Here is a 13,409-nt window from a genome sequence, read left to right as displayed (position 1 = left end):
TGGATGGACAGACCCACACTGGAGCAGGGGAAGTGTGTGAGGAGTCTCATTACCCATCTCTGATTTCATTGGCAATGAATTAAACTAACTTCCCCAAACTGAGTCTGTTTTGCCAGTTGGTAACTGGTGAGTAATCTCTCCCTGTCCTTATATCAATCCATAACCTTGTCATTATATATTCTCTCACCTTTCAGCTGAGAAGGGAAAAGACAGTGTCTTTGGTGGGCATCTGACATCTAGCCAGGGCTAACCCACCCTGGCTGTTAAAGCAGCAATTAATTGCTTTGATACTGAATGGGTTCTGTAATCATCTGATCTGTTATTTAAAAGAATAATCAAAGTTCTCTAATGACTCTCATGATTTAATTCCTTCAGGAGTCTTGCAACAGATGAGAAAATTTTGCCATGCAAGCTAACTTAGAGTAGCTGGAGAGCTGCTGGCAAAGAATGCTTTTTAAATCCAGTCAGGAAAAAGATGTCTTAAGCAAGAGCAATGTGGGTGAAGGGAAAACAGGGTTTGGTAGGTGAAGAGTGAGCAAGTCTGATTGCTTTCTGTTGCTCTAACACATTTTTTGCTGCAAATTGGACTAGAGTTTTTGGAGCAAGATTTTTACAGGATTTTACCTGGCAGTAAATGCTGTATCAGTCAGGCTAGAGCAGTGCAGGATCTGGGTTAAGTTGTCAGAAATTTCTAAGTGTGTGCCTATCAATAGTAAGTAGTTATGCATATGCTCAGAAGGAATGCTAGCCAAGGGAAAGAAGGCGTGCAAAATTTTTTTTCTCTCTAAATGTGGTGGAATCTGCAGTGTCACAAAAGCATGCAGTAATCATTGAGAGTTTAAAACTTTGTAATAGTGACCTGTATATGTGCTGAATGCCTTTTCTTAAAGATATGCCTGTTCCTCCATGTTTTCTAAAATGCTTAAATTGGGCAGCTTTTCCTTCATGGCATATGCCAGCACTCCTATCCCCAACGTTTCTAGTGCTGGGCTGATTTTGCTAATGGTGGTTCACAAGCAACACCAGGGAAAAGATTCTGGCCCCTGGCCTGCAGACAGAAGAGTGGTTAGGTGGGACAGGAGTAGGAATCAGCCTGCTGCAGTGGTTGGACCACCAGAGAAGTGCTGCCTTCAGTCTTTGAATGGAAGAGCTAAAAGGAACCGAGGAAAATCAAATAGCTGACAAGTAGTTAACACTGCGTTTTTGACAATGTGAAATGACAGGTCAAGATTTCAACAGCCTTTTAATGCTTAGATTTAGTTGTTCACTAGAGCAATTCTGAATCAAATAGAGCTCAGAAAAATTAATACAACCAAGTGGGGTGACTTCCTTTTTGGTATTAATTATTTTTCAAAAAACTGTAACACATGTTGCTTTTTTCATTAAGTTTGGTGGGGTTTTTTTTTCTTGCATTTTCACTTGATTATGGATAACATTTATTTGTGTGGTTGCTGAATTGGGAAGTTGTGTGGTCTTCTCCAAATGCTGAGTGTCTACAAACCTTTTCAGCACCAACTGAATACACGGATGCTTTGTGTTTCAAATATAAAAAAGAAAGGGGATAAAACACAGACTGTGTTGCACAACTCAGAGGTTGACTCAAAGCCTGGAATATTGCATTAGAAATGTTGGTATAAGAATTGTGCAGCTTAAGCTTCAAAAAGAAACTGTCTTGAGCTATGCAAAGTTACTGCCCTGGTTACAATTAATATTCCTCCCTCGTGTGTAGTTGTGTATTAGCAATTATAAGGAAAAGGCAGAGGCAAGCCTTTAGCTCTCCTTTCATAGAGAAAAGTCCAGGGCTCCTTCCTTAGATCTTTCAGATCCTCGGCCCCCTGTATTATGTCACATGTAACTGGTTAAAAATCATGTGGCCTTTTTTTGCATTATGTTTTTGAAAGAGCCTTGAAAAACACTTAAATTCTAAAGCAGGAAAGATATATCAGTAGCAGAACACTGTAGGAGTTGGGCTTTTTGTTTGATTTGATGGATGGGAAAACATCAGCAGTTAACTTGGAAATGTTTGGTGTGCTGCTGTTTCTAAGACTGGAGTACCATACTTCACTTTTGAAATAGAAAATGCACTTCACTGGCCTTGCTTTTGCTAACACCCGTACAAAGAACAGAGCAGAAAAAAAGCTTATGTCTAAATTACAAACCCAAAGTTTTGAGAGAGAGGTGAGCATGTATAGACATGTCAGGGATGATAGTGGGTGGTTTGAAAAGAAACTGAATTTCTCTACTTCTGTGACATGGGAAAATGTTCCCAAAGATTTGGACTTCAACAGCCAATTCAGCTGAACCGGTTTTGTCAACATCTGCCTGAAATCCACTGCAGGATAGGGATGGGTGAAGTAAAAGCAAAACCCAGAAAACCCCAGCTCTGTTGAAGTGATTCTGGAAGCCCTTGGTGAGGCAGATTAATAAAAAAAAGTTGCCCCTTGTCCTCTGGGCTGTGATGAGTTGATCCTAGTCCTCATGTGGTCCGGAACAGGGAGTGTGTGGGCACTGGCGAGTTTATCTGTGGCATTTTGCTCTGCAGGAACAGTGGATTTACAACATGCTTGTTGCCAGTAACTCAGTTGGTGACTTGATCAATGTCAATAAATCACTTGCTTCTGATCATCAGCTGTTACTGAGAGTAGAGATCTCAGTAGTGTAGATACTTGTGAGATGTGTGGATATTGGGATGGAGGAGGCTCGGCTTTCAGGGAGATGGGTTGGGTTAAGGCAGTTAAATGGGGAAGAAGATGGGTATACATGAAATACAACAAAGGAGATAAGATGGACTCTCCACTGGTCCATAAACCAGGTAGCCTGTCTCAGGAAAACAGAATCTTAATCAACTACAGGTCCTCCAGTCCTTCAGACAATAAATAAATATCCTGAAAAGAATACCATTCATTCAGCTGTAATGCTGTTGGACTCTAGCTTTCCTTGCCATTGAAAACCAACTTCACCTTGTCCCAGGTGATGTGTGGTGACATCTTTGTTGAGGTGTGGTATTCACTCTGGGAGTGTCAACAGAATCCATGCTTCAGTCTTGGTCCTGGATTTTGGAAGGATCTGAATTCCACTAGACATTTTTCAACAAATGTGATTCTCATTTGCACCTGTCTGACAAGAAAAACATTGGGAGGTTTGCAACATCTTGTATTTTCAGAGGATTGGACTGTAAATAATGGGTTTTGCTTGGCATGGCAGTTGGTGGTGTCTCAGAGGCTGATATTGTGAACCCTGATTTACGTGGCTGTGCAGGTACAGCCATAGCTGACACTTGGTGTAATTAAGTTAATTAAATACCGTTGTGGGACTCATTTTAATTTCCTTTGCAAAGTAGGTTTGACTGTAGCTGATTCTTGCTTAGACAGTGTTCCTTCCCTTCCTCTCTCTGTAATTTAATATCCAGCTACTTCACGACTCAGTTGCATTGTTCTAACCCTTCACTCACTCAATACAGACAAATGCTGATCCTTCAGGCCCTTCCTTTCCCTCTGGGACTTGTGTTGCAGGCACAGGTTTTACTCTGAGTCAGTAAAATAAGGTTGAGCTCCATGACCTACAGAGAGAGAGGTTTGTCTTGCTGCCACAGCCTGCAAACAGGGTGTTCAGGACCTCATGCAATACCTGCTGGCTCACACCTGACAAAATGAGGTAATAAGAGTAGTTTCCAGTGTGCTCTAGATAATGCAGGGTTGATGGCAAGTTTTCACTAAGTTAATTAAACTAGCAGCCTACTCAGAGCCTTTCTCAAAGAGCTTTAAAAGGTCCCAGTGGGATGACTTATAAACTTTCTAAGTCTCACTCTTAGCTTGATATGTTTGGAAGCTGGTGTGTGCATTTGTACAGTATTTTGTGCTAGATGCAGTATCCAATAATCCAGGCTTTCCTCAAAGTTAAAAATCCTGTGATTAAATACTGAGGAAGATACTAAACGTAATTAAAAAACTTCAGGTTAAGATTCTGTTTGAGGTTTTGCCATGTGTCTTGTGTCTCAGGAGGCTTGGATGGCATCCTGTAACCTGAATTATGAAGCAATGGGTAGATGCTGACCCACTTATAGCACTTGCAGAGAATAAATATTTGCCATAATGCTTTACTTCAGGTCCTAACCAGAGAAAGTGGCCATGCAAACATGTATGGTGAACTACTGTCAAATGTGCTTTTTTACCCACTTTTTTTTCTTTGTTTAGTTTTTATTTTTCCCTTGCCTTCTGGATGAATTATTTCTTCATACTTCGCTGTTTGTTTTAGAGAGCAGGTTGCCTTGTACGTGGGAATTAAAAGGTAGTTTTTAAAAGCATATATTAAGGAAGTTTCAAAGAAGGACTTCTCATTTTCAAAGTCGTCTGAATCTTCATAATTGGTAACACAGATGTGGAAGAAGCACAGATATTGTGCCTAAAATCCAGTATGCTGACATAAATCATGGCTGGCTCTCACACCTGGGACATGCTAGAGTGAGCTGCAGGTTTTAGTGCTGGTGGCCTGAACACAGAGATCCTCTATTCCATCACACAGCTCCAGCTCTGTTTGTAGTCAGAGGTGAGCAGCTATAGTTACCTGCTGCTCTCTGGAATTGAGGTGTAGTGAAGGGTTGGCTTTTTAATGTCTTTACTTTGGTACATGTAAACTCTTGCCACACTCTCACCACTACTAGCCAGCTGTTTTGTAGCAGTGTAATGTGCCATAAAATATGTCATTTGATCTCTCATAAATTACATGTTTGAGATGAGAAATGTATTTGTTATCAAGTGATAGCTTTGTTGTAGAACAGTCAATTACAGATTGGGAGATGAGCAGGAACACAGCTCAGTCTGGTGCCCTGTTCTTCAATAGATACTTTCACTCTCTGTGCCTAGGTAATATTTTTTATTTTGTCATTCATACCACTTAAACTATCAGTGTCACTGGTTACATATACCTAAGAATTCTGATGCTTACTTATTGAGAAAAGGGAACAGAAATGATTCTTAGATTAGTTTCCAGTGATGCACTGGCTGCGTGAAAATAGGTGAGTGGATAAATTCCCTAAATTGTAGTCTCAAGTGAGGTTGTGCAGCTGTTCCAAAAGATGAGTTAACTGTTCACCCATGAGGATCTCCTTAGTTAAGGAGACACATAGAAGTTAAGTGAGGTATTTGATTTGCTTGACTTAAATTTATAGCCATGAACTGTAAAAAGAGAAAATCAGCATATCCTGCAGCTGTGGTGATAGAGGGTTAGTATCCAGCAAACACTGAAGTGCCAAGATGCACTGGTGGTTCAGAAAGCACAACTTCTGCTTCTGCCCCTGCAGAAGGGAGCTTGGTAAAACCATGCTGAGAAATGGAGAAGCTCAGTTGCTGTGTGTGCACTCTTTTGTCCCCTCCTTATTACATAAATAGAGCATGTATCTCCCTCTGCCATGGAAGCTGTCACTGGGATCAATAGTTTTCAGGATGGCAGAATTGAACAGGTGTAGCAGTTGCTTCTCCTCTGAAATGCTGCAGTGCTGACTCGGATATTTTCAGTGTGCTCTAAAGCAAATGCTTTTGACTAAAATATCCTTTTGTCTTGGATTCTTCCCTGCAGTTTATTATTGTGTCTGGAAGGTGCCTCCCACTGTGAGTTGTGGACTTTCAGCTTAATGTCAGTACTCATTAAATTGTAAGAGCAAAAGAAATTTAACAGACTGGAGTTTAAACCACAGTAGAAGGAAGAATTTGGTGCACAGTTCCAGGGAGTTTGCTTGCTTTTAATTGCTGCAGACAGCTTAGGTATGATAGGTATGTGTACTTCACAGCAATGCTTCATGGATGTGTGTTGAAATAATCTAAACCCTCTCACCTCCTGCCAGGTGGGGTTGTACATATGGAGCAACTCAATCTAATTGTTGCAGGCATGGAACAGATGGGGTTTTATTGTCTGGAGTTCTGGGAGTGCCTGTGAGGGCAATGTCAGCAAGATCCTTGCCCCAAACAGCACTTGCTGCCGGAAGAAGACACAGCTTGCTGCAGCAAGATTGGCTTGGAAGCTTTGCATAAATCTCCAGCAGCCATGGTTTTGATGGCATGTATGGGAGAAAAGGAGAGAGGGTTTGTGTTCATTTTGGTCTCTGTGTTGTGTGTAATTTACTTGCTGCCTTGTGCTTGAGCAGTTTCCAACATACCACATAGTAGAACAATGAGTCTTACCACCTTGGGTAAAACACTTTGTGGAAGTGATTGCTCTTATTTCCATTTCATAAAGGAGAAACTAAGATGTATGAGAGGGAGAGGGAACTGCTGTGGCAAATCACAGAGAAACTGTTTACTTACTGATTCCTGTTCATGAACAACAACTACTTCATCTCAGGCCTCCTTTTTAAAGTAAAGCAGCTTTGTGGAGTATGATGACAGACAACTATGCCCTTTCCTGCTTGCCTATTCCTAGCCTTCATAATGCATGTGGCTTAGTGAGTGCTGGAGTATTTGTCCATCTCAGATCGTGCCAGTTCTCATTGCAGAGGGCGAGTGAGCTGGCTGCCTTTGCCGTGCATTCAGTTTTACTCAGTGAGGACTGAGATGCATTCCCTGCTGCCCAGTGTGCTGTGCTGGCATGAGCAGATGAGAAGATGAATGTCTGCAGTGAGTATAAGGTCACCCTTGATTTCCTGGGAAGGGGTAAATACCAGCCAAGAGCTGCTGCTTTTCTGTTCCACTCTAGCACAATGTAGGAAGAAGTGAACTTGTGGTGTTGCTTTTATTGTGCAAGAAATGTTTGGGAATCCATAAGGATACTTTGTCAGGCACTGCATGCTGGACCTGTGAGGTAGGTGCAAAGGCCAGGTTCATGCAGCAAATGATGGCTCAGCATTCCCATCTCTATAATAAGCTTTGCAGCCTTTCTGTTCTTCCCTTAGCCTACTTTCAGCACCTCCACAGTGCTTTACTCTGTTGCTCAGGATAAGAGGACAGTGTTGTCTTATGGGACACTGGCAATGTAGCTGCTGTCAGGCAAGAGTGGGTATTAGACAGCTCATCTGCAATAACTTGATGGGGAGAGTCTGGAGGTCAGAGAAAATGTGCTGAAGAAATGCTGCCTGCCTGAGCAAAGTGATTTTGCTTTCCCTGCACATTGGACCCAGCCCAGCTCATTGGGAGGTTAAGGAGGGTGAGGTGCCTTCCTTACTATGGAGGATCACCTGGGCTGGAGGATCCTGTTAATTGTGGGCCCAGTGCCTTCGTGTTGCTGGTGTGTTTCACTTCTCACACCTGATGTTACAACTAGTGGTGAATTAAACTCAGGAATTAATTAAACCTTTTCTTTCCATGCATGCCATGTTACTTTTCATAGGAGCCCTTTCCAGTCAGCAGAATTTGTGTCTTCAGAAGTTCTTTTACTCTGGGCCTCTCTGCAGGGCAGCACTGGTTGTTTCTCTATATCAAGGAGTAACTCTAGGCAGTTTTTAAAGACTATAAACATAAGTTTATAAATGTTATTGTCTGTGTAGCTACTGCAGCCACTGCAGAAGCAAGTCCTGTTGCAGTGAACACAGTGAGGGTGGGGGAATGCAGCTTATCTGGGGGATTCCTTCTCTCACTATAGCTCTAGGTGAGAGCCACAGTGTCATGTCCCTATTTGGGGAACAAAAAATCAGTAGGGCCCACATGGAAATTCTTCTGCTTCTCACTTTCCTGCATATGTGGTTTTGAGGGAGAAAGGGCAAATAACAGTCACTTCAGGACTGGCCAATTTCTGCAGCCTCAAGAATAGCCGAAGTAGAAACTTTCCAGCAGTTGGAGCTTTCCAGTTTGCAGAGGACAGACTGCCCTGGGATTAGATGCTGTTTCTCTGATCCTCCCTGTTCTGCAGTTTTTCACCTCTGTGTATCTTGATCCTATCTGCCCTTCTATCTCCTTTTTCCTATCTCTCTATAATTCCCTCAGTATTCTTTCTCTGTTTTTTCTGTCCATGGTTTATCTCAAACTGAATTGTTTTGTGATGCTCAGTCAGGAGCAGCACTGTTACATATTCTGTTGCCAGTGAGCTTTTCTGTGTTTTCCCTGTTCTCTTGCATTTGAGACCCTTGGCCCCTGGGACAGAGGCTTTCCATCACTCTGGATTGGTACAATACCTGTTACAGTGGGACCTGCTTTTACTGTCTAATAACATGATTAATACAGCTAGTACAAATAAATTATTCATCTGCACTTTGAGTCTTCTAAATCAGAGTGATTTTTCCTGCAATCATTCTCTTCCTCATGAACAATTAAATGAATGCAGTAAATATGCAATAAATGCAAAAACACATAAATTCAAGTGTCCTAGGTTGTCTATCCTGAGAAATATGCAGGTTCATTCAGTATGTCTCTACATGTTTCTGGCATCATGGTGTGTAGATAGCTTGAAGAGCTGCATGAAGAAGTGATGTGAGATGTCTGTTTTTTGGAGACCACTGGTATGCCTTGTGTATTTACTGGGAGATAACATCTCTCCCCAGGAGATTGAGGAATATAGAATGTGGAGACGGCTTGCGATCTGCCTTAGAGCACTAAGCATTAATCTCAAGACAAGACACTGAGAGTCGTTTTTTTAATTCCTGAGCCTTCTGCTTGTTCAGCATCTTTCCTTTGCCCAGTGACAGTCTCCTCTTGTCAGTTCACTGCTGAACTGTGGATCTGTCAGAGGAGGCAGTGTGGCTGAAGTGACATCTCTCAGTCCCTGGAGAATTGTGTCCCACAGGTGCTGTGAAATTTGTGTGACACATGGCAGCCAGCCCCACTGAGAGACTTGGCAGTGTGCAAACATTTGAGTGCCCATCCCGTGGAAGGCTGTGTGGGAACTGCAGCATTTCTGCATTTTGTCTTTCAGTTGACACTTCACCATTTCCTTGCTTTACAAATGTGTTGAAGATTTTCACGTTTCATGAATACCAAACACAAGGGTTTTCTTTTTTTGCCTCCCATGATCAATATGAAGATCTCAGTGGAACACATAATCACAAATCTTTTCTAAGTGCTTTAACCGCTCCCTTCCCCCTCCTCAAAGCTGCTGGCTGGTGTGGCAGTAATTGAGGCAATCACAGTGTAAAAATAAATCATTGCCAAGGACCAGCTGTTATGTGCTGGTGTGGGAACTAATGGTGGCAGAACCACTGGTTCTTTTGTCAATAACACTGTGTTTCAAAGTTCTGGTCTTCCATTTTCTCCAGGATCAAATTGAAGAGGCATCTCTGCAAAGTGAATTCCAGCTGTTAATCAGTGAAGATCCCAGGAGGCCAGTTGCCAAAAGCATGCCGCAGGGACAAGATGTATTTTGAGAGGTGGAAGAATAGCAGAGGTGTATGACAATAGCTGATGCAGAAAGGTGTTTTTTGGCCTGGATAGCAATGGTATTTCTCATAGCAGATGAGAAGGAGCTGCACCCTGTGCAAAGCCTGGCCTTGGTGGGTGTGTTGGGCAGTAAGAACCTGGCTACACAGAGTCAGGATTGAATCCAAGCTCTTCATGTTTCTCTGCCCCAGGCTGCCTGTGGATTCAGGAAGGTAGCTCTGCAGATGGTCAGACTGGGGAGGAATTCTGCATAATTAAAACAAATTAAATAGTTGAACTTCATCTAATCACTGAGGAGTTGCCCATTCACCTTTTGGGAAATGAGGAAGGAGACTCAGATCCTTTTCCTTCCTTGATGTCTGTTGATTCTCCCTGCAGTGGCAGCTGGTTGCTGGTTTTGCTTTCACTGGTTTGAATCCCAGCTGTGATTGCAGGTGCTGCTCCACTAGCTCAGATCCAAGGGGAGACTTGTGAGCAGGCAGCCCATGCTGAAGTGCTTCACAGCAGTGGGTACAAATGAATGCTAAATCTGTTCCCTGGTAAATGTTGGAACCATGTGAGTGCACTGAACCCCTCTGAGCTGCCAAACCTTCTGTCAAGCCAGAAGTTAAGTTGTTGTAAGTCTGTGTTCCATTTTCTTTCAATAACTTGCAATGTGTCCTGTAGGGGTATAAATATGACTCCAGCCAGGCATGAAGCTGGCAGTTGAAAGCCAGAGTGCTGGAGAGGCTGGGTAATGGACAATGTGATTGTGACTCTGGTCACACTGAAATGGGAAGAGTGGCCATGTCTCCACCTGGGTGTTTGTCCTTCTCCAGAGGGAAGGGGGTTGCAGAAAGCCTGGTAGAGGCACTGCTGAATTTGTTTTCTGGATGTGTCAGGGGTGGTGAGAAGGCAGAAGTCCCCCTGGGGCAGGTGTGTATGGATGCTGTAGGAGCAGCTGCAGGGGTGACAGGCCTTGTGTGCTGGCTGGCACCTGGTGTGTGATGAAGTGTGGCTGGGAGTGTGGCAGTGAGGGTATCACAGCCAGGAGGGTGAGTGAGATCATTCTGTCCTGCTGCTCTGAGACCCCACCTGGGTGCAGTGTCCAGCTCTAGTGTCCTCAGCACGGGGAGGACATGGGCACTGGATGGAGCCATGAGAGTGTTCAGAGGGATGAACCCTTCCATGACGACTTGCTGAGAGGAGTGGAGAAGAGAAGGCTGTGGGTAGACTATTGCAGCCTTTCAGTACTTAAAGGGGACTTACAAGAGAGCTAATGAAAAACTTTTTAGCAGAGCTTGTTGCAACAGGATGAGGGATAATGGCTTTATCTAGGAGAGTTGATACAGATTATATATGAGAAATAAGTTTTAAACAATGAGAGTGGTGAGGCATTGGAACTGGGTGGATGACCCATCCCTGGAGACATTCAGGGTCAGGTTGGATGGAGCTCTGAGCAACCTGATCTTGTTGAAGATACGTCTGCTCATTTCAGGGAAGTTGTGCTAGATCAGCTTTACAGGTCCCCCTGAAATTGAAACAATTCTTTGAGTCTATGAATTGCAGATTCTGTTTGGGTTGGAGGTTTTTTGGGGTTGTGGTTCCCCCTACTTCCTCTCTCCACACCTTCCACACTCTTTAACTGTGTATTTAAAGTAAGGATGCTTCTAGGTAGGTTTTTATCCACCTGTTCTGACTGGCACCATTGAATATCAAGTATTCCTAGACTGGGGCACAAGCTCTTAAGCTGTGATGAGGTCTGGAGAAAGCAGCTGAAAGTCCTTCTGCAGGTGGAGGAATGGGGAGGAGGGTACCCATGAGAGTACAACAGGGAGGACTGGAGTGAATTTTCATGCTGATGAAGATGGGAGTGGAAGCCCTGACTCTGCTGCAGTGTAATCTGGCTGAGCAAGTGTTCTCCAGGCACGGTCAGAACTCATCTGTGCTGAGCACTGACATGGCCTATTCCCATGGTGCATGTTTACCTCAGCAGTGGGGCTCAGGAGTACTGGAGCAGTTGCAAACTCTGTTCCAGGGAGTCTTTTCTGTCCTGCCATTTATCTTTGCAGCAGCACCTGACAAGCAGAAGGAAGGCCAAGGAAATGCTCCAGCTGCAGTTCGGTGGGGGTTTTTTTCCCCCAGTTGTTATTTTACTTTCAATTTCAGATTTATCACATCTGCTTCTAGATCTGCCTAGAAGGTAAAGGGAGTGGTGCAGATTTGTGCAGCTAGTGAGAGAAATGAGGCAGAAGAACAGGAGTTACGAGTATTTGCTGCTGTGTTTGGGACAGTGACATAAGTTCTCTCTAATGATCTAAATTGGGGTGAGGACTGAAGTCATTACGGTAAGAATTCAAAATGTAGTTTTAAATGGAGTGAAAATCCAAAGCAATAAGCTATCAGCTTCATCATATCAGGCAACAAAGTTTCACAAAATGCCAGGCCATGCTGAGGGGCTGCAGTTCCCTGAGCAGGATGGGGCAGTGATGGCTGGGTTTGCTGTGGCTCTGCTGGAACACAGAGCAGTTTGCAGCCTGTTCCCAGCAATTCCCCCTGCCAGTGCAGCAAGTTCAGGCCAGTATCTGCTGGGACAAGGGCACCCATGTGTGGGACAGTGCCTGTGCTTGCACCTTCCAGTGAGCTTTTGTCAGGATCTGCATTGCCATCAGCACAGCAAACACTGCCTTGTGGTGAGGGAAGAGTTTCATGCAGGACTGGCTCCATGTGCACCTACTCTGGCAGGGAATTTCTGCTGCATCTCTAAGCTGTTCCTGAGACCTCTGAAAATTTCCCTCCTTTGTTTCAGAGCCATCATCAATCACTTCAACCCGAAGATAGAGTCTTATGCTGCAGTGAATCACATATCACAGCTCTCCGAGGACCAGGTAAGCCAGGCATGCCATGGCCTTTTCTCTTGTTGACCTCTGCAATGTGGGTGTTCAGGAATACCTTGTGCTCCCTGGGACTGGTGATGTGGCAGCAGTAGGAGGTGCAAGTGGGACTCTCCTTTCCTCGTTCAGATGAGGGTGAGAGAAAGAAAAGCAAGAATTGCTTTGGCCAATTTTACCACCACATAGAGAGATTTTGGTCCTGCAGATGTAGAAGGATGGGTAGAAACAAGCAAAATATTCACCATTGTCAGCAAGTGTATTTGGACACTGTGAGGATGCTGGCATTTAGAATGGGACAGGAAGTTTTTGGCAGCAAACCTGGTTATCAGAGAACTGTTGAACGTAGTTTGATGGTTTTCTTTTGGTGGTATTGGGGACCTAGAGCTCTGACAGCAACTGGTAAACATTTTCTAGGGTAATTGAATTCAGGTGGGTTAGATTTTAAAAAGCAGAGGTTTTTAATAAAGAGGGTGATTGTGTTAGGTTTCCCTTCCTTAATTTGCCCTGGTTTGCTATCTTCGTGTTCTGCTTGTATTGCATAAATTTGTAAACGTGGCTTTTTGAAAATAGGCTACTGTGAGTGGTCTCAGGAATGGAAGAGATGGCCTATTTCCCAAAATAAAATATCAGAATTATACATTAATCACTCTTAGAGAGATAAATGACTCTGCAGAAGCATGTGGTGGACAAAATGCAGAGCTGCCAATGAGAGCTTGGGGAATCATCCCAGATACAGCTACATCAACAACTCTGGACCTTCTGGGGAAGAAATTGTTTATGCAGTCCAGGACAGACTTCATTTAAGTCACATTGGGTTGCCCCTTCCATTGGATGGGATCCCATCCTTGTGTGTGCTAGAAGGTCCTGGCTGTGTCCTGCTCTACAATCATTTCTCTTTCTGTCCATGATATTTTTACTATTTCTTTATTATACCTTTCCATGTTTCCCACCAACCTTTTCATTTAGTAACCTACTTGATCTGTAATATGTAACACCCCAGAGTTAGGATGAATGCTGTACTGATGCAGTGGGAGGGGGGGGGGGGAAGGTGGCCCCTACTGGTTTCTATTCTCTTCTTGGTATAGTTGGATAGAAGGACATTGGTTTTAATTCACTCAGTTTTCCTTACTGTTCTGCCTTTGAGAGTCACTGTATCCATAGCTATGCTTTGTGGTGGTTTATGTTATCAATCCTCATTCATTGATGATACACTGATTACATCAACCCAGGCCTCTAAAAA

General features: G+C 43.6%; 1 protein-coding gene across 2 annotated transcripts in view; it reads left to right on the top strand.

The window, feature by feature from the left end:
• ARMH3 (armadillo like helical domain containing 3) overlaps positions 1 to 13,409 on the top strand; it is a 138,977-nt gene that overhangs the window by 93,099 nt on the left and 32,469 nt on the right. For both annotated transcript variants that reach the window (XM_063163351.1, XM_063163352.1), the window contains one exon: positions 12,085 to 12,163. In XM_063163351.1, coding sequence (XP_063019421.1) covers positions 12,085 to 12,163 — 79 coding nt within the window. The remainder of the gene's footprint in view (positions 1 to 12,084; positions 12,164 to 13,409) is intronic.

The sequence above is a fragment of the Melospiza melodia genome, chromosome 9 (genome assembly GCF_035770615.1).
Source record: "Melospiza melodia melodia isolate bMelMel2 chromosome 9, bMelMel2.pri, whole genome shotgun sequence".
Lineage (NCBI taxonomy): Eukaryota > Metazoa > Chordata > Aves > Passeriformes > Passerellidae > Melospiza > Melospiza melodia.
The sequence above is the reverse complement of the archived record's forward strand: the minus strand, read 5'-3'. Positions and strand labels throughout refer to the sequence as shown.